Below are 25,119 nucleotides of genomic sequence, written 5' to 3'. Positions count from 1 at the left end.
CACTCATTTGTTCCCCTTTGTGTTTTTTTTCCTGCCTGTGAAACCAACTTCTACACCCTTTTCAATCCCATTCCTCCCTCCAGGTCTTCAAGACAGCTTTTCATCAACATTTCAGATCATCCCCCATCCAAAGGCATGATATTTTCTATCCATGTTAAGCCCCACCTCCTTCCAAATTTCCAGTTTTTCCTTCCTGAGAGCTTGCTTTTCTATCCATCTTGTCCAACCCATGCATCCTTCCCTCCCATTCTTTCCTTCCCACAACCATTATTTGTCCAAGTCTTCCTCCATTTTGTCTTTCAATCCTAATGTTGGTGCCCCCCCCCCTCTCTCTCTACTGTACCTTCTGGTCTATTCAGTGTTGGAGCTCTTCCGTGAGCCTTGACCTCGTTTACAAAAACAGACAGTGATAGGAGCATAATCATAGAGGAGAGTGAAGACAGTAGTAAGGTAAGTGTCTTTCACTCAGGGAGTAATTAAAGCATGGATTGGTCTCCCTGGAAAGGTGATGACAGGAGAAACAGTTCATAGATTTAAACTGGAATTTGATAAATATCTAGAAACATTGGGGATAGAGGAATATATAGATATTGAAATGAGAAGTGGTACTTGGGTATTGGCTGAACTGGTTGGTCGCTCTGTTATAGATGGGTGATGTATATACAGTATGTAATGATTGTGATGTCTCTGAGAGGGTCTCACAAGAATGTGAATATGCTGTTTGTGTCAGTTATCTCTGGATGAGTGTTTGTAAGCCCCAATTAGCAATGACCATGATTAGGTGTCTACATAGGCCCCTCCCCCAGCCATCTGCATTCTTGTGTCTGTCTCTTCTCCCTATCATCCCTCTGTTTTTAACTCTCTGAAATCACCCCCCCCCATATTGTCCTGTCACACCACACAATGATACCTCAAACGACACATCCACATGAGTTAAGAACAACCACTCAGACAAGCTTTTGCAAAATTCCCACACGATAGCATTCTTAGCATCTCTGCTGATGAGACCAGCCTGCTCCGTGCCTCCCGACCGTTCCATCAGGAATATCCGGTTTTGCGATTATGGGCCCTCTTCCAGATTCCAATCTGATAGTGCTGCTCTCGACTTCTTATATATGGTGGTAGTGTTCCCAGATGCACATTCTCTGAAGGGTCGAGTTGGTCTTTCTTGACACACAGCTCCTTTATGCGGACGTGTCACAGTTCATTGACTTTGTGCACTCGAGTGCGACCATGTACGGCACAATTCAGTTTGGTTCATGGTTTTTAATCATCAAATCATCGCAGCCAAAAGGTGAATTGTGAATGATGTACAATGTAAAATTAAAATCAAGGTAATGAAAGAAAAAATAGATTTGAATGACATCTACAAATAAACAAAAATAAATTTAAAAGTTGAAGTACATAAACAGGCATGTATATAACTTGTGAAAAATAAAAATAATTGATGGATTTGATAAAGGTACATACCCATTAAATTGATGGTGACATTATGACAATATTTTTAAAATACTATTTAACCATTGTGTGTATATATATATATATATATATATATATATATATATATATATATATATATATATATATATATATATATATATATATATATATATATATATATATATATATATATCTCGTGAATTATTGCACCTAACATGTGATTAAAAGAGAATTTATGATTGAAAAGGAAGGAGAGATTGATCTTGCTTTCAGAGACATTTATATTGTTGCGAATTCACGCCCTCCGGCGTGCCATCGGCCACGTAACTCGAATCGCGGCACGTCGCCCACCGGATGGACAATTCAGTCGTGACCCTCCGGGAACTATCGCCCGGAGCCAGTCACGGGTGGGGGTTTAACCTCACCATGATCGTGCCAATTGGTCACCCGTGCAGGATAGGGTTGCTCGCCAAATTCGACCTACCTAAGTACCTGCGCGAGTGGTCGACCGGGCGATCGTACCACGCTACAGGCCGACTTGCTAAAGTTCACCGCTTAAGCGGTTCACGAACCGCTTAAGGAATTTCCGGGAATGAACAACACGAACCGCTTAAGCGGTTCTTTCCGTATTGCAGGGCTAACCGAGTGGAGTTATCGTCGGCCTTGACGGTTCCGATTAATTACCGGGCGTTTTAAACCCACGACGAAAATCTTACACGATGCAGGATGGAGAGTCAATAAAAAGGAAGGAGACGAAGCAGAGCGGGAACAGTTCAACAAGCAAGCATTTTATTCACGCACGCACACAGACGCACATATTTACAGCAAAACAATTATGCAGCAAAAGCAAATGCAGAGTTAAAACCGACTATACGCGTACACACGGCAACACTTACACAGTTCTACTTGAAAGACGGCGCCACCACAAGCATTTACGCAAAAAGCAAAGGAAGAAAGCCACCCTCACAGGCAAGGAGGCAGACAGGCCCGTAGACCAAATGTACATGAATCCCGGAAGATCGGCCAGGTCCACGAGACCGGGAAGATCTTACCCGCGTCCTCGTGACGCGATGGCGGGCAAGCCGCAATTTTCGCGCCGCTGTGCCCCGACTCCGTGCCCTGGCGTGGTCGGCGAGTCTCTCCGCGTAAGCGGTCCCGTTAGCACCACGTTGAGGGTGGGGGGGGGAACAGGGGCCCCCCTCGGCACTATCTCAGCGCGAATGGGGGGGGGGGAAATCGTTGATGCTCAGGGAGAGGGGTATGGCTGGCCGGCCTGGATCTCACGACGAGTCGAGCGACCCCCCCCCCCCACACCATGACCTCATCGCCGTCCGTCGTCTTCCCTGCAACTTCTCCGCAACTTCTCTCCAAGCTCGACTCCCCCTCTCTCAGTTCCACTCAGCTCTGCCCTGCTCTTCTCCCAACTCACGCTTGCGAGTCGCCTTGCGCTCGTCTCTTTATAGGTCTCAAGAGGAGCCGATATACAAATATGCGGATCAAAACGTGATTGGAGGCGGGGCCACGCCACCCTCTGTTCAGCCATTGGTCAGGCAAAAAGGGGCGTGAACCTCCCTTGATCCGCATATCTGCATAAATGGACTTCACATACACGCGCTTGGAGGCAGGGCCAAGCCGCCTCGCGTTCGCCCATTGGTCAGAGGGGAAGTGGGCATGAAGCGTTTTGGATCCGAATTTTCTCCTGGAAAGGCCGCCATTCGTGCTCGCGGCTTGGTACGTTTGGCACCAATTGCCGAACGGGCCCTAGACAGCCCGACGTTCAGTGTTCACAGGTGGTGCGGTTGTTGGTTGTGAAGGAGAGAGGCGAAGGTGGTGGAGGGTTTTCGGTGGTGGTTTGATGGTTATGGTGTCGTTTGGGAACGGTGGTGAAGTGATGTTTGCGGGATGGAGTTGTGAAGGTAAAGGTAGTGGCTGTTTGCGTTGTTGGCGGCTTAATTGTCGAAAATAACAATAGAGAAAGAAAAAAATGGCTAACTCAAAGCGTCGCAGCCCGGATGAATCACACATTCCCTCTGTACAACGGGTTTGGGCTAACTACACATGGACTTGCCGAGAAATCTCACCTGAGGACTCTTTATGGTGTAATGCGAATTTCCACAACCGTAACAATATCATTGAAAAGTTTAACTGTATGAGGCATTGCACTCTTACTGTAACGTTCAGTCCTGCACTTAATTTCAATGAATTTGTTGTTGTGGCGTAATTGTCAAAGTGATGATTGTTTGTGTGGTGGCCAGTCTGGAATCTACGATACAAAGAAGATGCAAAGTTGTTTACGACGTTCGAACAGTGAATTCAGCAGGCAGCTACTCAAGACATTGTGATGGGAATAATCCTCAATGCTCATTTTTCCATCTATTCAATCAATGCATGCTGTTGTGTCGGTGAGGAATGCCATACAGGGCAGAAATATTCGAACATGGGTCTGATGTAAGAAATGCGTACACAGTGATGAGATCTTCTTTTGGGACACAAAACTTCTTCAATGATTGAAGCATGCACAACTTTCTCGACGCCTTAGAATTGATGAGGTATATTTGGTCTGCCCGCTTGAGATCATTGCTGACGGCTCCCAACAGTTTGACCTGCTGACTTTCCTCCAGTCTGACGTTAAGTTTGATCTTCAGAGGTGGCAGCTGGCGGCGAATGAGTGATATGACACCCGCATGCCCTGGCACTTGGCTGTGTTGAGCTGCATCTTGGTTTCTGTGCACCACTATTCAAATTCTGAAAGGGCTGTTGGGAGGGTACATGGAGAGTCTATTTGGCGCAACTCTGCCAAAGTTAGGTCATCCACGTATTTCCACCTCCAAATGTCAGATTACTGGAGAGCGTCATGATGGCCAAGATGTGCGGGCCCAGTCGCATTCCTTTGGGACACCACCAGTTGTTGAGAGGGGCATAGAAAATTCTCCCTTGTAATGAACTTTTTGGGTGTAGTTTGAGAGGAAGCTGAAAATCAACTAGATTAAGGAAGGTCTTGCTCCCATCACATACAGTTTATTAATAGTGACCGTGTGATCCACCGAATCAAAACAATAGTCAAAATTAACCAGGTCTGTCAGCTCTACCGTACAGCTCGGAGCCTCCGATCGCACATACATGGGTGTTGTAGAGTCAAAGGATGTATATTATGGAGAAAAGCAAGTAGAGCTATCGTATCTTTCATTACATGGATTCTACATCCGTGGATTCAGTTGGCATATATACCGTACGGCGTACGTGTGGAATTGTTGTTACTGCTGCTGCTCAGGTCAAACCCAATAAGCTACTTCCGTGTTTTTTTTTTTTAGGTCTGTGTGTTTTATGGCTCGTCATGAAACTAACACACACACACACACACACACACACACACACACACACACACACACACACACACACACACACACACACACACACACACACACACACACACACACACACACGTAATGGTTTGTGAGTTTTGAGTGCACATTCTTGCCATTATGCCGTCGAATGAGCGTCAATGCAGAGCTTGCTGGTACTCTGCACGTGCGTGCTTCACTTCATTATCAGAAGCATGGCGGAGATACTGAGAGTGATCTTATTTGCTTATAAACATTTTGAAGGGGCACTGAATAAAAGGAGTGCTTATATCAAACATGTGGTTTAGATGGATGCTATCATATCGGGATTGTCTACTGTGCTCTATCCTTTGAAATGCTGAATGTCAAGCAACGGAACAGCAAAGTACAATTTTTCAAGTCGTTCATATGACTTTATGGGGTTTGAGTTTCCCTTGTCATTTATTTTAGAGTACACATGCTCTTATAAACAACCAGCTCAAGACTTGTGTAAACCTTTTGAGTATTAATGGCTTACACGTAACCAAGGTCTATTATGAGGACATTATGACGTGACACTGGACTTCAGACTTAGCTCAGGTGACTTGTTCATGTCTCTGCTTTCATCTCCTTGTTCGTGTCACCAAGCGTTCTCAGGTTCATCCGCTTTACTGGTTCAAAGAAGTTGACATTCTTCTCCAGTCTCTCTCTGAGGAAAGCTTCCTTTGCCTCTCTTCCTGGTGTTTCTGGCCTTTGTACGTCAGTTGTGATGACTTTGGTGGCTGCAGCTCCATATGAAACACTGAAGAGCTTGTCCTGGTCATTAACCATGAATGGATTGATGAAACTCTCAAACTGCCTCTTGTTCTTGTGCCTTTGTTCCATACTTGGCACTCTTCAGGATTTCTGCTGGTTGTACTGTTATGAATCTGGACGCTATGAGCATTCAACATACAGGTCCTATAGCTCAGTTATTTCGATAAGTAAATGTGGATAGATAGCTCCCTTTACCTTGCTTAATGGGAAATTAAATGTTCATGAACTACAGAGTTATTTTGATAGCAGGGTTTTCTTTTATTTTACAACAACACGCCTTCACCTCGCTTCCTCACACCGACGCCATTGCCTACGTGCGTGTCAGCACGTACGTGGGTGGAGTTCACGAGACCCTGACGTCGCTCTCGCCCAATCAGGGAGATGCGAGCGAGTTCCCCGGCGGTCGTCCAATGAGCACAGCCCACGCAGGATAATATTCCTCTGCCTGTTTGGAGGCGGTGCACCGCGACGGCCGTCATGCCCCCCCCCCCGGTCCAATCAGCGGACTTGGCGTCATTTGCGGCCAATGAGCGAACCACGCCCGAAAAGGGGATGAATAAAGAGAGAGCAAATAATCTGCGGCCGTCTTCTCGAGCGCTTGTTCTGGGCTCTGCTCGTCTCGTCGTTGGCATGGTCTGGCTCTCTGCACTTATCTCGTCGCTGGCGTGGTCTGCGTCTGGCTGCCTTGGTCAGTCTTCTGGCGACCGGAGCTCCGGGAGGGGGTGGACTTCCAGCCGCGCGCTTGCGGCCAGGTAGCCTGCCACCTTCTCGTCCCTCAGCTCGGCTTCCCTCCGAGCCGAAGGGATAATAAAGACAATTTGGGTCCATTTCTTTTGGGTGTGGGCCCGTCTTTAAGTAGCAATTGTTAAGTGCTCTTTTTGCCTTGTACATACTTGCATTTCTATTAGTCGTGATAACTGCCCTTACGTGCTTCCCTTTCCCTATTGTAAATAAATCCCCTGTTGAATGTATCAGCTCGTTTTTGTGTTTCCTCATTGGTTTAACACTGTGCGTGTTGGGGAATTAAAGAAGGCCGTTGTTGCCGTAGCTGTGTGCATTCGGACCGACGGGACCTCGGTAACCATCCGCTCGGGGTACGCACGGGTCGAGCACGGAAACGACTCGTCCTGTTCGAGTCCCGTCGAGGGTGTGAATACTCGGTAGCTCGCCACGTGGCTCCCTAGGTATTTTGAAGTTTGGCAAATAACCCTGTCCCATTATTGACGGAATTATTATTACTATTGGAATACAATTATTATTGGAGTGGAATTATTGACGATTCACGGTCCTGTAAGGGACCCGTACCCTCGGAATTTTCTGAACGGTACGATCTAGATTCCGGGTGTTCGGTCGAGTCGACCCTACTGCTCCACTTCGCGGTCGTGCTCGCAGCCAATACCCGGCTCCACAACAATACATCATGATGCATTGTTCCATTGAGGTTGTCTGTCAGCATGTTGGCTATGTTCAGTGTGTTGTTGACATATTTGGATCAAGTGTGTGTTGTTCTCACCCATCTTTCGTACGTGGCATGGTTGCTGAGAATCCCAGAATCACTAACACCACCCCCACCACCACCAGCATGAGATTTGACATGTCTTGTGAATGTTTCCTCCATCTTTTTAGCGACAGCACTGGTTTCCAGGAATGAACAAATGATCCGCACTCATCGCTCCTCTCCTGATCAAATGAATTTCTCCTGGTTGTGATTCCTCGATGGTAGCCAAGAAGGTAGAGAAGCAAGTGAGGTCGCGTGCATATTTATGACCACTGAATGCGAAGCATCGGTCTCCCCATGAGATGCAAACGGTGAGCATATGTAAGCAAGTCATCGTACTTCACTGCGTGCATGAGACAGTACTTGCCATATATGATTCATGTAGGAAGCCCATGGTGGACCAGTTTTTCTGAGACTACATCCACTGACATCCACTCTATATTGCAAGTAATCCTGGATGTAGTTATTGACTGCATCATAATTTGTTGCTGTGAGCGATTGTAACTTATCAGCCAACTTCTTCACCGAGTCTGCTGGGAGGGAAGAGAGCAGATCCTGCTCACCTTGGTCAGCCATGTATCGTTCCAATAACAACCTTTCCAGGCACTCCAGCATAACTTTATGACAATTCATCGCCATGTTGTCATGCTTTCCTGACATTACACCTTGCTGCGAACCAGAGGCAATGAACCTTGCTTCTCGGAGGATATCAGACAACCCAGAACCATCCATATTCTTGCCTCCCATCTTGAGATGAGTGCAAACGAGGTGGAAGGTGCCCATCAACTCATCAACTTCTTATACTGATCAGGATTGTTCCATATTGGTGGGTAGGAAGGAATAAATTGAATGAGGAGATCAACCATCAACCATGACCACAATCACATCCTGATCTTCCCTGTCTTTAAAACAATCCCTGTCTTTAAAACTTACAAACGTATCTAATAATTATTCAGCGCAACAATTCTTGTGCTGGAACTGCCATAACTTTATCAGTTTGTCAACAGAATCATCGTTGTGGTATCAAATGTTAACTATATGGACACAGTTTATTTTTAAAAGTATGACTTGGATGAATAACGTCGTACATGTGCACGTCAAGCAAGAGTAAATGTAGAAATTTGATCATTTTTGTTACGTATCGGATATGTATGCAGAGTGCGGGCATATGTGGTCCACTAACTCGCATGAAATATTTCTGAAACTCAATAATATTGATTTCAGAAGAACCAGCAGAAGCTAAGCTTTCATTCGCTTCCTCATTTCTGTGTATTACTCCTATAATGACCCCACAAATGACCAAAGTATGAAACATGGAAATAGATTGCGACGTGAATTGACCACGGTCGCATTTTGAGGGTACCTCTACATATCGAGCCACAATGAGTTCATCCCAACTTATGCAATGTTGACATTTGATTTCATGTTCAGGATACTCTGGGGCATCAGAAAAATAGTCAGGTTTTTTGTGGGGTGTTGTGGTGAGGGGGGGGCGGGGGGTGCACGGGCAGCTATAGCAGGCCATGCTTTTGGTGCGTAGGGTCTGTAATAAAAATTTGGATTGGTGTTAAAGCCAGTGACTAATGGAAAATTAATAGGAGGATGATCCTCTCACAAAGCATAATTACAGATGGAGGGGCCAAATAATTCCAGGGACTGCAGCTCTTCCAGTGGCTGTCCAGCAAAGTGCATTCGATAGTTCAATTGCAGATTTAGAATGTGTGTGAATTGCCGGTGTTGAACATTGTGTTACAAGTATATTAATAAGTGGCTTATTTTGTCCAGGTCTGACAAAAGTGATTTTGAAACGGCCAGCCTTTTATGGGTATCATTTTACACAGGGTGGACTCGTCAGCAAGATGGTTGTTGATTTTTTTTAATTTTTTTTTATTTTTATTTTTTTTCCCCAAAGATCATTGACATAGACCAAGAATAACATAAGTCCAAAGACTCTGCCTTCTGAAAGCCCAGCATGAAATGTCAAATAATCAGAAAGGACACTATCAAGGGCCACCCTCTGTTTCTACTCTTGAAGGAAACCAAATAACCTATTGGGCAGGGGACCCTGAATACCAAGGGAAGATGAGTTGAAAATCATTGCTGGATGTCAATTCGTTTCAAAGGATATATATATATATATATATATATATATATATATATATATATATATATATATATATATATATATATATATATATATATATATTGGATTCACAAGACAGTAGACTAAGCGTAAGTTGTCACCATCGGGACCGAGAAAAAAGTGACGACTTAGAAATGTGACGACTTGCGCGTATGCGAACATTCATGATGGCTGTTGGGTGAAGGATGAAGTCGCGCGTGGCCTGGACACGTATGTGTGAGAGCCGGCTATTGTACCAAAAGGAAAACGCAATCCTCGGGGCATAGGTGGGGGTGAGTTGGTGAGTTGGAAAGTGATCAAGCAAAGATGGAATTCATGAATCAGTTTATCAAAAGTAAAGATAATGAACAACTCTAAGACAACTCGTATACCATCGGTGATGGTATGGTGACAAATTACATGACACACAGTCATCGTGGTGATGATTACCACTCAATGCCTATGTGTAAGTGAGTGCGGTAATGTACAAAACAAACCAAGATAAAACCATGATCGGACTTCAACACTAAGCTCGATCGATCCTTTACTTCTTCGTGAAGTAATCCGTTATGTTTGAATGCCTCAAACACTTGGGCATCTGATGCATGAGAAAGGATTCAAACCAGTCATTGTATTCCATGATGTTGGCTGGGCAATCCTCCACCGAAAGACAGTATCGGCCGAATCGGCCGAAACCGAATATTTGGCTGAGCCGACATTTGCCGAAACCAGATGATGAGCACGTCATCGACATTTTCAAAGGACACACATTTCACGCATTTCACACTTCCCACCGGCCTCACGATCTTCTCCACTTGTCCAAATATCTTGCCCTTATTCTTCAAGATATCGTTCAATGTCTGCCGTTTGATGTCCAACTTCTCAGCTATGTCTGTTTTCTTCATCAGTGGATTTGACTCACAAAACTGGATAATGTCGTATTTTTCTTGGTAGGTTTTAGTTGTAAGCTTACGCTTAGTCGCCATTGTCCTGCCTGCAGTGCGATCAACGTGTGTACACAGTTATAAATAGCCTATCACTGGCGGTGTGCACCAATGAGTGAGCATCACGATTCCATGAAATCGGGCTTCTCACGAGGCAGCAGTTCCGTGTGACGAGTTAGGAGTGGTAATTTACTTGAGTTTCCATTACGTGGGAATGGACAACATCTGACAACTTAGACGAAGTGACGACTTAGAGATGACGACTTACAGAGGGATGACCCTTTATTCAAAGGGATTTAACATGAGATAAATTCGGGACTTTTTGACGCTGCCGACTTAGGCGAAGTGACGAGTTACACGCTGCCGACTTACACCTCGTCTACTGTATATATGCTACATATCCCTTATTGTCGGGTTTTCCGTGTGTGTGTGTCTGCAACGTGAGGCTCCACAGCATGAACCAGCGAACCGATTTCGATGAAACTTTGCCAACATGTGCAGTATTTGTTGGGAATGTGCGCGTTTGAATTTCGTTGCCTCGCAACCATCCGCTGCTGTGCAGCGGCCGAAAAACCGTGTACAGTATTTTCAATACTTGTCCTTCAGTTTTGAATGTAGAGAAGCGAGACTTCGGAATTAAACACTTCGAGATATTTAGAAAATTTTACTCAAGCCGATTTTTGATTGAGGTTTTATTTTTCAAATGGTAGTCCTTCAAAAATCAGGTGTCTATTCACCGTAATTTTTTATGAGGGGCTTAGGAAAGTGGGTGGAGCTTCGGGAAAGTGGACGTGGTTGATGAAAAGTGGGAGTGGTGTAGGAAAGTGGGCGTGGCTTATGAAAAATAGTGTTGCTCAGGAGGTGTGGTCAAACGAGAGCATTGGGAGAAGTTTATCGGGTTTTGTCTGTGTGTCTGTGTGCGTGTGCGTGTGTGCGTGCGTGCACAACGTGAGGCTCCACAGCACAAACCAGCAAACCGATTATTTATTTATTTACCGAAAACGATTCCCGACCCACACACCACCTCCAATTATTTATTTATTTTCCGAAAACGATTCCATGACCCACACACCACCTTTAATTATTTATTTACCGAAAATGATTCCACCACCCACACACCACCTCCAATTATTTATTTATTTACCATTTCGGATTCTCCTCCTGACACACCACCTCCAATTATTTATTTATTTATTTTCCGTAAACGATTCCCCACCCACACACCACCTCCAATAATTTATTTTCCGAAAACGATTCCACGACCCACACACTGCCTCCAATTATTTATTTATTTACCGTAAACGATTCCACAATCCACACACCACCTTATTTATTTATTTACCGTAAACGATTCCCTACCCACACACCACCTCCAATAATTTATTTATTTACCGAAAACGATTCCACGACCCACACACTACCTCCAATTATTTATTTATTTACCGTAAACAATTCCACGATCCACACACCACCTTTAATTATTTATTATTCATGGGAGTGGTTCAGGAAAGTGGGCGTGGCTTGTGAAAAATATTGTGTGGCTCAGGTGTGGTCAAACAAGAACATTGAGAGAAGTGTGTGTGTGCGTGCGTGCGTGCGTGTGTGCGCGCGCGCGCATCTGCAACGTGAGGCTCCACAGCACAAGCCAGCAAACCGATTATTTTTCAAATGGAAGTCCTTCAAAAATAGGGTGTCTATTTACCGTCATTTTTTATGAGGAGTGCCAGTTGGCAAAATATGCAATAGGAAAAATCTTGCCAGGCAGAGGAACAATTGTATGTGAACCAATACGTCTTGGTAATGAATCTTCGTCGGTGGATCGGTCAGAATGAAAAGCATCGTTTCCAGCGCTTCGATCCAAGCGAATCCCTCGTCACCTACCGGCATATATATTGTTGCGAATTCGCGCCCGCCGGCATGCGATCGGCCGCTCGACTCGAATGGTGGCCGCCTCGCCCACCGGACGGACAATTCTGTCGTGGCCTTTCAACCTCACCACGATCATGCTAATCGGCCACCCGCGTAGGATAGGGTTGTTCGCCAAACTCGACCTACCTAAGTACCCACATGGATGGTAAACCGGGCGATCGTACCTCGCCGCAGGTCGACTCCGGACACGAACCGCTTAAGTGGTCCATTCCGTGCTATCGGGATAACCGAGCGGTGTTATCGTCGGCCTCGACGGTTCCGATTAATTATCGGGCGTATTAAGCCCACTACGAACCCTTTACGTGAAGCAAGATGGAGATTCAAACGAAGGAAAGGACGCAGCGAAACGGGGCACAATTCAACATAATGCACATTTATTACCCAGCCCACGAAAAGCACACATATACAGTCAAACAGTCAGAATGCACATATATCAATTTAAAACAAAAACAACAATGCAGAGCTACGACCGAATACGCGAACACACGGCAACACTTATACAGTTTTACTTCACAGACGGCGCCGACACACATTTACTCAAAAGCAAAGGAAAGAAGCCACCCTCATAGGCAAGGGGGCAGACGGGACCGTAGGCCAATGTGTGCGCGGGACCTGAAGGAGCGGTCAGGTCCGCGAGACCGGGTGGGTCCTACCCGCGTCCTCGTGACGAGCCGCAAATGTGGCTGCCCGGCAGTGCCCCGACTTCGTGCTCCTTCGCGGGTTTCGTTGGCACCGCTTGGAGTGGGGTGGGAATGGGGCCCCCTTTTTGCACTATCTCAGCGCGGGGGAAAGTGGGAAATTGTTGATGCTCTGGGGGAGAAGAATGGCTGGCTGGCTTGGGTCCTGCAACGAGCGATCCCACCGCGACCTCGTCGCCAACCGCCGTCTTCCCTGCCTCGGACCCGAGCTCCTTGGCCTAATCCCACAATTCTCCTCAGCCGACTGCAGAAACCACCTTGACGCCTTCGCCTCCCGACTCCACTCCGCTCTCCAACCCGACTTGACTGCCAAAACTCTCTGCCTCAAAACTGACTCTGCCCCGATTCGCCTTGCGCTCGGCGCTTTATAGGCCGGCAGGAGAACCCATATGCAAATTTCCGGATCAGGATGAGCTCAGGGGTGGAGCCACGCTCGCCCATTGGACGGAGGAAAAGCGGCGTGAACCTCCCCTGATCCTAGAATTTGCATATTTCGATTTCACACGGTCGTGCCTGGAGGCGGGGCCAAGCCACTCCGCACTTGCAGATTGGACGGATCAGAAGTGGGCGTGTAGCATTCTTGATCCAAATATTCCCTTGGAAAGGCCGCTGTTTGCACTCGCGGCTCGGTGCGTATCGCTTGAACGAGCCCAAGACAGCCCGACGCTCAGGGTTCACAGGTGATGCGGGAATGGCCGTAGAAGGAGAGAGAGGTGAGGGCGGTGGAGGGTTTTTGGTGGTGCTTTGATGGTTATGGCAGTTGATTCAAAATAAGATAGAACAAAAAAAACGCCTAACTCAAAGCGTCGCAGCCCGAATGAATCACATAAATTCCCTCTAAACAACGGATTTGGGGCTCACTACACATGTACTTAGAGATATCTCACCTGTGGGACCTGAATGGTGGTTTGCGAATTTCCACAGCCGTAACACTACCCCCTCCCCTTTTTACAGACTTGTCCCAAGTCGTCAAATTCTCGTGTGCCATCATGTGTAGTTCTCCCCTAGTACGTTTTACCTTCGGATCCCTGAGTGCGACATTCATGGTATTCGTGTCCCCAAAATAAATAACCTGAGGGCTGAGTAACTAACTAAACAAACCCACTCACTCAGACGACTTAAATAAAATTGCCGGCGCGAGACAGACATGCCGGGGGCGCACTCATATTTACAGTACATCTTAACCTTACAAATTTTACACGAAACCATGGCCCAGGATCAATGGACTCTGCAGGCAGAAAAATCAAAAGAAAACCGGTGCACGGGCCGCCACTGCAGGCCCGTGTTGTAGCTGCCAACAGGACAGTTCTTGCAGCTTGCAAACTGTTGCTTGATGATCCTGGCGCACATGGCAATGAACAAGGGGGGGTGAGGAGGACAAAGCAAAATAGAACGGGGGCTGGTGAACAGAGGCAGTGGGCATGGCATGGCAACCACAGCCTGCAGAACAAGGCCGTTGCAGGCAAACACAGCCGGCGGACGAACTGGCCGTCACAGGCCTTGAAGTAACACAGCCAGCAGATGAAGCTGGCCGGCCCAGGCCGTGCAGCAACACAACAGCTGCCGATGAAGTTGGCCGGCACAGCCCTTGAAGCAACGCAGCCAGCAGATGAAGCTGGCCAGCCTTTGCCTGTCAGTGGAGGGAGTGCGGTGGTGCTGGCCACTCGGAAGGTGGGTTCGGACCTACCCTACGGTCTCCCTCCCAACCTATCGCCTTTGCCTGTCACTGTCCATACCCACTCCCTTATTTTGTAAAACCCAATTTAGCCCCAATTAATAAATTTTTTCCCCTTTTTATTTCTATACCTCCCACTATAATTCGTCCCCTAACCCCCTTTATCGTCCTTGTTCGGCTAACCTATTCTGTCACCTAGCCTTCTCCCAACCCCTACGTTCCCTTCCCGGAGAGGAACAAGGGAGAGCTTGCTTCCTGTGTCGAGGCCCAACGAAGCCTCCGGATGGCCTCCCCAGACTTCAGCGATCTAACCTAAAGTGGGTCCAACGGCCCACAACGAGAGCGAAGGGATGGATGGTGCGGAGGCGTGCATCTCCTAATCTACCCTAACCATCAACTCTTAAACTACCCCGGGGCTTTCAACAAGTGCCTCATGCTTAAACTATTGGTTCTAACAACCCAGATTCCCGTCGCCCGTGTTGGTGTCCTCACAATTTCGGGCCTCGCCCCCCAATTTTCCTTCCGTGCCCTCACGGTTTCATGGCTGGGACGCGTGGCTCCCCTTGGCAGGCACTACCCTCTGCCGATTCTCCGACGATGGCACCCCCGGGCACTACACTGCCTCCGAGCCTACCAGCTCCCTAAACACCCGGGAGTGCCCTCCCTGGCGACTCCCCTGAAACGCTCACGTGGCAGGCTGGCTTCCCGGGCCCCCGCACCATGCAGGCGCACCCATGTCCACTACGCTATCCCGGCCCCCCATGGGCCCTTGGCCTACTACGGCCGACTAGCCTGGTGCCCGGGGTACCCACTCAGCGATACTCACCTTTCGCAGCCACGCTCCCAGCCCGTCAACAGGGCTCCTGCACCCCTCCAAATGGGTTTCGAGCCTACACTCCCACCAACAACAAAACGACCTCCATTTTGTCAATTTAACTAACCCACTAACTCACTTTACACTGACCCCGGGGTCCCTTGGGCGGGAATCACTCCTCCCTCCAATCACTCATCGCACCATGCATTCCACATTCGCTCCACTCACACAGACCCGCTGGCCTCACTCACTCAACATGACTCCACACAACTCACCAACTCTTCAACACGCACACCGCTGAATTCTGCCATCCTTCTCACTACATCCCCTAACTAACTCGTGCTCCCACGTCGTCCCTTAAACTACAGCACGTTCCATTTAACACTACGTAGCTAAACTACGTCCCCACTACACATCCAAAGTCTGTCTCTGTCTCCAAATAATCCCATTAAATCCATTCCCCATCCTAAATCTGACTACAATCCCTCTAATCCATTCCATGGACTCCATGAGGACTTACCCCTTGCCCCATGAAGTCGGTCTAGCTAAGCTAACCCTTCCCCTTAGCTAGTGTCATCCTGTGCCCTGGCCAGGGGGTCTTCCACCCCTTTTCCGGGAATCCTGTTCACCCAAAAGCGAGGTTTGCTTTTTTTTTTTTTTTTCTTCTTCCTCGCGCAGCACCAGCGCGGCAACTCGCAACCTGCGCACCACCGCGGCAATTCACAGCCGCGCACCTGTGGCGTGACGTCATGGCAGCCATTCGCGTCCCTCGTCCCTCTTGGATGGTACCATCCGGCAGGGATTCATCCTCCTGCCGGATTCCAACCACACGTGCCATGACGCCACCCGGCGCTTAAAAAAAAAAACGCAAGCCTCACGTCTCGAGGGGTTCCCCACGCGAATATATGTGCTTTGCCCGTTGGAGCTTAACACACGCCCGCGTGGAGAACCCATCCGGTCCAAATCCGTTGACCTGCCTAAACTTTGTCCGTCCGCGGGATCGGCAAATCCACCGCGTGCGTTTCCGGACCGGGCTTCACTCCCGCAAGCGAGCACGTGGGGGCCTCGTGCGTTGCACAGCACGGACCTCGCGCTCGCTGCTGGGTGAACCCGGCGCAGTCCCCAAAATAGCTACGGCCGCTATTCGGCCCTCGTTCCTCTGTCGCCGTCGTCGTCGCCATTCACTCCACACACACCTGTGTGCCATGACACACACACCTCTCCATTACATTCACACCGGGAGGCGCGGCTGCATGCTCACGCATGCCGACCGACATCTCCCTTACACACAGCGACCTTACACACGCGGTCTCCTTCGCACTCGGCCGCTCACTCACGCACCATGCCTTACTCACACACCGTGCCTCACTCACACACGTGGGGGCACTCACCCGCGGTGTTTCACTCCCACTCGGCATGCTGGGAAGCACGCATCTCGGCATACTTGCCACCACACCACTCACACACGGGGTCACTTCCACACACGGGGGCGCACTCACACCTTGCACCAAACACACAGGGACAACCACACTGGGGATTTGTGCCACCCCAAGGGTTTCCGGGGCCTCTATACCCCCAAGCTCGGCGTGCACCCGTTCGCAGCACTCCTCCCCTCAACTCCGCTTGGCACGACCGAACCCACCTGGTCGTGATCAGCTTCGAGGGGGCAAACTCCCTCCCCTCGTTCCTGGAGGAGGCCATCCAGCTGCTCGCACCGGGTCACGACACATTCCCCAAGCCCCCCCTCATCGTCCTCCACTAACTCCGTGTGTGTGTGTGTGTTCTGTTCCTTTAACCCCGTCTTTATCATGCAGTCTCTCCTCTATTTTTCTATCTCCCGAGTCTCTATACATTTTATTTCTATTGTCTCCTCGTGTCTATTAGTTTCTTCCTGGATCTTTGTCTCTTTTGCTTTTTCGGACGTCGTCACCTCGTGTCTCATCTCACGTTTCAGTCACCCGGGCTCCCGTTATTATTTCCACTGTCTCCATTTTCAGGGTTTGCCCTAATTGTTGTTTCATCCGACGAGTGATGTCAATCAAGTCCCGCACTACGAACATTATTCCCCGTGGTGCTGTCATACATCCCACGTCATTGTGCTGTTCCATTTCTTGGCTCCTTTTGAGCCGTTCCTCCTCTCGAAACTTTCTGAGTTCTTCATTCTCCCTCCGGAGTTTTTCAATCCCCGTGGACGCCAATCTCGCTCCCCGTTTTAGTTGTTCAATTTCCAACTCGCATTGTTCTTGTTTTCTGCCCCACAGTTTCTCCTGCTCTTCATTTTCCAATCTCATCGTTTCTTTCAATTGGCTCATTTCCTTCCTGTGTTTCATTCGCTGTTCTCTCACTACCCTTCCTTGTTTCCTCTCCTGTCCTTCCTTCTCCAGTTTCATGGTTTGCTTCATTTGGTTAATCTCCTTCGTGTGTTTCATTTGCTGCTGTCTCATTACTCTTCCTTGTTTCTTCTCCTGCCCTTCCTTCTCCAGTTTCGTGGTTTTCTTAATTTGGTTAATTTACCTTTTGTGTTTCATTCGCTGTTCTTTGTCTATCTCTTCGCACTCCAGCCTTGCCTTTTCTTCCAATTGGTCAACCTCGGCTTCATGTTCCTTTTGTTTTCTATCCCATTGTTCCTCTCGTTCTTCCCTCTCCAATCTCGTTGTGTCCTTCAATCTCCTGATTTCTCCTTCCTGCTTCATTCCTTGCTCCTTCAACTTCTCCTCGTATTCCAACCTATTTTTTTTCGTTTTGTCGTTCAGTTTCGAATTCATACTCTTTCAGTTTTTTATTCCACTGTCTCTCTTGTTCCTCGTTCTGCAATCTCATTATTTCCTTTAATTGACGGATTTCTTTCTCCTGTCTCATTCCTTGTTCTTTCAGGACTCTTTCTTGTTCCTCATTCTTTAATCTGGCCTTTGCTTCCAGCTGTTCGATCTGTACAGTGTGGTTCCTTAACGTTTCATTCTCTGCTGTCGTTCTTTCTTCTCTCACCATCCTCAACTCGTTTTGTAATTCCGTCTCTTTGTTTTGGTGTTTCTGTAACTCAAGCTTTCTTTTCCAATTCCTTTCTCAATTTGCATGCTTCTTCACTCATTTCATCTCTTCTTTCCACCGCTTCCCTCCTTAATTCGTCCTTTTTTTTTTACTGTATTCATTTAGTTTTTTCTGCCATTCCTTTCCCATTCTTATCTCCCCTTCCAGGATTTCTCTTTTAAACTGGCTTGCCCTTACCTCTTGCTTCAGTAGTTCCAATTCCCCATCTTGTTTGCGTTTTTCCTTTTCTAGCTTTGTTTTCCTTTCTCCTTCCTCCCTCAATTCTCCCTGCAGTTCCTTGAACTGTTCTGACCTTTTCCAGCAATTCCTCCGTCCTTTCCTCCAGCTGTCTCTCTCCTCTTTTTATCTTCCGTTCTCGGCTTTCTCTTTCCTGATTGCCTGTTCTCATCTCTTCCTTCAATTGTTCCAACTCCCCATCGTGTTCACATTTTTTCTTTTCCAACTGTATTTCCCTCACTCTCCCCTCCAGTTCTTTGAATCTTTCCATTAGTAGTAGAAGACCCCCTGGCCAGTTCTTGAATCTTTCCATTAGTTGTTTTACTTCCAAGTCGTGCTCCTTTTGTTTCTTTTCGAGCTCGGTTTTCCATTCTTCCTCCCATTGTTTCCTATCCTGGGAGATACCAATCTGCTGTTCCTCTATTCTTTTGTTCAGTTTGCTCTTCGCATATTCCAACTGACGGGTATAAAATGCTACCAAATTCTTTTTCCCACATAGTTTGTCGACTCTGTTGGCCAAGTCATGTTTTTGCCACCGAATTCGTTCCAGTAAATCATCCAATCGCTGTGTCCCCCCCGTACATTTAATTTTTCTGAAGCTCGTCCGCGTGCCGTTGCGACTCGTCCACTCCACTTTGCACCTCCTCGATATATTCTTCATAATGCTTCACCTTTTCCAAGACATCCCCCAATTGTGCCTGAAGCCTGCCAATGCTCGCATAGTCATCCTGCCACGCCTGCCATGGCACATGCCGTGACCACGTGGCTTGAACCGGTGACTGGGAGCTCACGCCTCGTGCTGTGCCGTTAGTTGTGCTATTAATATCAGCCCGCTCCGTGCTGCGCTGAGGTGCGATCGCGCTGCCATTGTGCGACTCCGTTTGCCGGCAAAGTTCGTGCTCAAGCCACTCCCACTGCCACAGTTAGTGGTGGGGTTATAATGATAAAAAGAACCGACCTGGGCCATGGATCCTACATTTCTACACAAATACATTTCTACCCCCGGCACCCGCTCGCCTTGAGGCGCCATCTTATTTCTTGTAAGGGGTTAATTTAAATCGCTCGTAATTTGGAGGGAATCGGGGGTCGCTCCTCTCCCCCCTGAGCCGATTCCCCGTGAATTTAGCTTGGAGGCGGGAGGGATTCGAATCTCACTCCCAGACACCAGTGTTGCGCATTCGCGCCTGCCGGCATGCGATCGGCCGCTCGACTCGAATGGCGGCCGCCTCGCCCACCGGAACGGACAATTCTGTCGTGACCCTCCGGGAACTATCGCCCAGAGCCAGTCACGGGTGGGCCTTTTGACCTCACCACGATTGTGCCAATCGGCCACCCGCGTAGGATAGGGTTGTTCGCCAAACTCGACCTACCTAAGTACCCACGCGGATGGTAAACTGGGCGATCATCGTACCTCGCCGCAGGTCGACTCCGGACACGAACCGCTTAAGCGGTACGTTCCGTGCTATCGGGATAACCGTGCGGTGTTATTGTCGGCCTCGGCGGTTCCGATTAATTATCGGGCGTATTAAGCCCACTACGAACCCTTTACGTGAAGCAAGATGGAGATTCAAACGAAGGAAAGGACGCAGCGAAACGGGGAACAATTCAACATAATGCACATTTATTACCCAGCCCACGAAAAGCACACATATACAGTCAAACAGTCAGAATGCACATATATCAATTTAAAACAAAAACAACAATGCAGAGCTCCGACCGAATACGCGAACACACGGCAACACTTGTACAGTTTTACTTCACAGACGGCGCCGACACACATTTACTCAAAAGCAAAGGAAAGAAGCCACCCTCATAGGCAAGCGGGCAGACGGGCCCGTAGGCCATTGTGTGCGCGGTACCTGAAGGAGCGGTCAGGTCCGCGAGACCGGGTGGGTCCTACCCCCGTCCTCGTGACGAGCCGAAAATGTGGCTGCCCGGCGGTGCCCCGACTTCGTGCTCCTTCACGGGTTTCGTTGGCACCGCTTGGAGTGGGGTGGGAACGGGGCCCCCTTTTTGCACTATCAGCGCGGAGGAAAGGGGGAAATTGTTGATGCTCTGGGGGAGTAGAATGGCTGGCTGGCTTGGGTCCCGCGACGAGTGATCCCACCGCGACCTCGTCGCCAACCGCCGTCCTCCCTGCCTCAGACCCGAGCTCCTTGGCCTCCTCCCACAATTCTCCTCAGCCGATTGCAGAAACCACCTTGACGCCTTCGCCTCCCGACTCCACTCCGCTCTCCAACCCGACTTGACTGCCAAAACTCTCTGCCTCAAAACTGACTCTGCCCCGATTCGCCTTGCGCTCGGCGCTTTATAGGCCGGCAGGAGAACCCATATGCAAATTTCCGGATCAGGATGAGCTCGGGGGCGGAGCCATGCTCGCCCATTGGAAGGAGGAAAAGGGGCGTGAACCTCCCATGATCCTAGAATTTGCATATTTCGATTTCACACGGTCGTGCCTGGAGGCGGGGCCAAGCCGCTCCGCGCTTGCTAATTGGACGGATCAGAAGTGGGCGTGCAGCATTCTTGATCCGAATTTTCCCTCGGAAAGGCCGCAGTTTGCACTCGCGGCTCGGTGCGTATCGCTTGAACGAGCCCAAGACAGTCTGACGCTCAGGGTTCACAGGTGATGCGGGAATGGCCGTAGAAGGAGAGAGGTGAGGATGGTGGAGGGTTTTTGGTGGTGGTTTGATGGTTGTGGCGGTTGATTCAAAATTAAGATAGAACAGAAAAACGCCTAACTCAAAGCATCGCAGCCCGAATGAATCACATCAAATCCCTCTCGACAACGGATTTGGGGCTATCTACACATGTACTTAGAGATATCTCACCTACGGGACCTGAATGGTGGTTTGTGAATTTCCACAGCCGTAACTATATATATATATATATATATATATATATATATATATATATATATATATATATATATATATATATATATATATATATATATATATATATATATATATATATATATATATATATATATATATATATATAGCCCGAAGCCTAATTTCTTTCTTTTGCTTCCGACACTTCAGTGTCAGACGTGACTCATCCAAGGTGGGATAGCCAGGTCCATGAGAGCAAACTCGTTGTCAGAGATTGGCAAATTGCAGAAGACTTGTGCCTAAGGTTGGTTGCAATGATGGACTCCATTACTTTGCTTATTATGGGGAGAAGGCTGTTAGGTCTAAGTTCGTGGATCAGGTTTGGAACCTTTCGTATGAATAGAAGTGATGATTGCAACGTTTTCAAAATGGAGGGAATGTGAAAGAGAGAAACGCACTGCCTTGTGAAATCCAGAAGAACCTCTGAAAGAGAGAGAGAAGAGAGGGTATGATAAGACTGAAGGATTTGAGTTCCTGAGGATTAGAGTACTTGTGCCTACAGGAACAGTTGTTGAAGAGGTAGAGCTGGGCAAGAAAATTCTCAACTTTGGTGGGAGAGGTCTACATGGTGTCAGGAACATTTTGGGATGAATGGGGTAAAAGGTGGGTACAGGATGTCAATTAGCATTTTGAGGGTACATCTTCAGGATATTCTGGGGCATTCAGCCACCCCTCCTCACCCTACCCTCATTCTTTCTCTTCCCTCCCCCCCCCCTCTTGATATACCCGTCAGCGAAGCAACGGGTTGTATTTGCCAGTGTAAAATATGGCTGAATCTTTATCACTACTCCCCACCCCACCCTTTTTATCCACACCACTTTTCTAGCCTCACTCATTCCCTGAGCCTTGTATATTTATCTTCTTTTATCTCCTTCCTGGTTTTCGTTGCTGTACTGTAGCCTCTGGAATGCTGTGCTAATGTTGTCATTTAAAGCCCAATGTCTGTTGTGCTCTCTTCCAGGTTTGTTCTGACATCACATTTCTTTTGGGGTTTATGGTCTCTTCTTCAAGCCAGCATGTCAACCATAGAGTTTGGCTACCTGGTGAGTGGGACATTCAGCAGAATTGAAGAATGTTTCAATTCGATTATTTGTTAGTTCAGTTGGATTTGTAAGTGAAGTTCTTCTTGGCCGAAACATTCATTTTTAAATTTTTTTTTTATTCAGGATTATGCCATTGCTAGACTTGAAGCCTATTTTGAGCACAAGAAGAATTTCGAATAGGAGGAGCAAATACATACATGAAGGACACAGTCCATCCTTCTGCAACCTGATGTGAATCTTTATGAACAGACGTGCGTGCATCTTTTGATGTTGTTTTATACCACAACTGAACCTTTTTCGAAAAGAAAAGACACAGGAATTTCACCCTACCCTCCCCCCCACACCACCTCCACTCCCCCAACCTACTTGAGTTGAGACTTTGCAACAATCAAATGTAATTGATATCTACCTTATTGAGGTCAGAAGAGAAGACTTTTGTTTGCCTTTGAATGATAACGCGTTCCTTCATTGGGGTCGTGGATAACATTCATCGGTGTTCATGCAGGTGGTATGTCTAAAGTCGAAAAGTTTTATAAGGCTGTGATGATCTCCCTGCAGTGATGCCTTTTGATGAAATACACTAAACTTGACCAGTGAAAGCACAAGGTTACCGTTTTCACTTTTCACCCCACTATAGTAGGAGCCAATCGATTAAGCATCGATTTGTGACCGCCACGATGAATAAACGCAAAACCTTTAAGCGAATCTGTCTGGGTGGTCGTGGGAAACTGGTGAATTTGACCGTTGATGTCGCGAGGCTGGTACTGATGAGCTTGTTGGTGCAACCTTCCCAAAGGCCGTGTCGGTACTCCGGTCATTATTTTCTGGTTTTCTTGCTGTTGAGAGGAAAGTGACCGAGGGGTGGTTTGCATTGTTTCGGTCTACGATTGGAAATACAATGGATCGACACGGACGCATCCACTTTCTTTTCCCTGGTTTGAAGTCCAAACGGACTCCCTTTTTTATTTTTTTTTTGGTTTCATTCCATTAACGCTAAAAGGGTAACCAGCTTTACCAAATAGCATGTGCTTGCTGTTCATGTAAGAAGTTGCTTGTCGAGCCTTGTCTGTGATGTGATGGACTTGAGTGTCCGTTGGACAGTCAAGTCGCTCAGGTTTCTTGGTGTGCAAACGCTAACAGATCAAGACAAGCCATTTGGAGTATCGACATTGTTTGTTGTCACTATGACCCGTCATCATCGATGGTTAATGTTTTAAGTCCTTGCTGTGGAACAAACATGGCTGCTATTGCAGGAACACACAAATTTACTTTCCACATTTTTTTATTTTTATTTTTATTTTGTAGAGTTTTTCAGACTTTATACTTGATCGCATGACTATATCAATGTTGCATCACTGCAGAAAAAGCACTATAATTATTATTTCTTTCACCGAGTTCCATGTTTTCATTTGAGATGTACATCTGCTTGTTGCCTGTAAAATGATTGTTGTACAATAAAGTGCAGTTATCTTTTTTCTATCCTCAACTGTGATTTGTAAGGTGTGTGACCATCTTCGTAAGAGTAATGATGACATTCCCTGATGGCTAGATATCTATAGGGTGTCTCCAAAAAATATACAACTTTTAAAATGCTTCATTTGATCCTAAAAAAGCAGTAATTTTGTCACTAATGCTTCATTTCTTGTTGCAGAGACCCTGAAGTTTATTTTGATACCAAACAAGGGCCAGAAAAATGCCAAGACTGACCGTACAACAACGGACGAAAATTGTTGAACTTTGGCACCAGACGAAAAGTGTCATACAGGTGCAACGTCTTAACTTGAGACATTTCGGTATCCATTTGCGCCATGCACCAAACTTTCGGACAATAAAGTGCACCATCGCAAAGTTTACCAATGTGGGAACCATCTGTGACCTTCACAAGGGTCACAGTGGTCAGAAGAGGACAGGTCGTAGTGAAGAAAATGTGGAAATGGTGAGACAGGCGGTCGTTCAGAGTCCAAAAAAATCGATTCGACGACTTTCTGCCGAGACAAACATTTATAAGAGCACCTTTCAGAGGATCCTTTGCTAAGACATTCATGCCTTTCCATACAAAATTCAAACAGAAACAGTGCTTACTGATCAACAGAAACACAAACGACTCGACTTTGCAAATTAGTTCTCAGGAAAGTTGGAGGAAGATGCAGACTTCCTCAAAAAACTTCACATGACGGACGAACGCCATGCTTACTAGTCCGGGGAGGTAAACAAGCAAAACTTTCGGTACTGGGGAACTGGTGCCTCGATCTGTTCTCAAAGTCACCATGTGGGTGGCAGTTGGTTGGTATGGGATAATTGGTCCATACTTCTTTGAAGATGACCAGGGACGCACTTACACGGTAAACCAGAGGAACTATCGCGAAATGATTCAGGAATTCTATCTGCCTGAGCTGCGTACTCAGGCCCGTAGGAGAAACAACCCGATCCCGATGAGAACCCAGTGGTTCCAGCAGGATGGGGCACCGACATCCACTGACAAATCCAGAACATTCCTCAGGAAACGTTTCCCAAAGTGATGGAGAATATGACCGCGTTTGCAGGCAGTGATCGGACAACGTGGAGCCTACATCGAACATGTGGTCTAAAAGAAAACGACGATTCTATACCAAAATTTAAATTTTGGTGGCAATTTTGACATTGGTACAATAAACTTCAATCTTTC

General features: G+C 47.3%; 1 protein-coding gene across 15 annotated transcripts in view; it reads left to right on the top strand.

Moving 5' to 3' along the window:
• LOC147025850 (choline kinase alpha-like) overlaps positions 1-23,927 on the top strand; it is a 90,370-nt gene extending 66,443 nt beyond the window's left edge. For 11 of the 15 annotated variants that reach the window (XR_015058033.1, XM_085880754.1, XM_085880762.1 and 8 more), the window contains 2 exons: positions 22,373-22,454; positions 22,578-23,927. Coding sequence is in view for 11 of the 15 variants with exons in the window: in XM_085880754.1 (XP_085736880.1) it covers positions 22,373-22,454; positions 22,578-22,634 (139 nt within the window). In the remaining 4 variants the exon portion in view is untranslated. Of the gene's footprint in view, positions 1-83; positions 134-359; positions 451-7,202; positions 7,357-21,913; positions 22,015-22,372; positions 22,455-22,577 lie in introns of those variants that run through there. The other 4 variants (XR_015058030.1, XR_015058031.1, XR_015058032.1 and 1 more) reach the window with 4 other exon arrangements.
• The last annotated feature ends 1,192 nt before the right edge of the window (positions 23,928-25,119 follow it).

This window comes from Eptatretus burgeri, chromosome 5 (genome assembly GCF_056783735.1).
Source record: "Eptatretus burgeri isolate ZD-2024b chromosome 5, Ebu_testis_v1, whole genome shotgun sequence".
NCBI lineage: Eukaryota > Metazoa > Chordata > Myxini > Myxiniformes > Myxinidae > Eptatretus > Eptatretus burgeri.
Note: the sequence above shows the minus strand (reverse complement) of the source record. Positions and strands in the feature narration are given on the sequence as shown.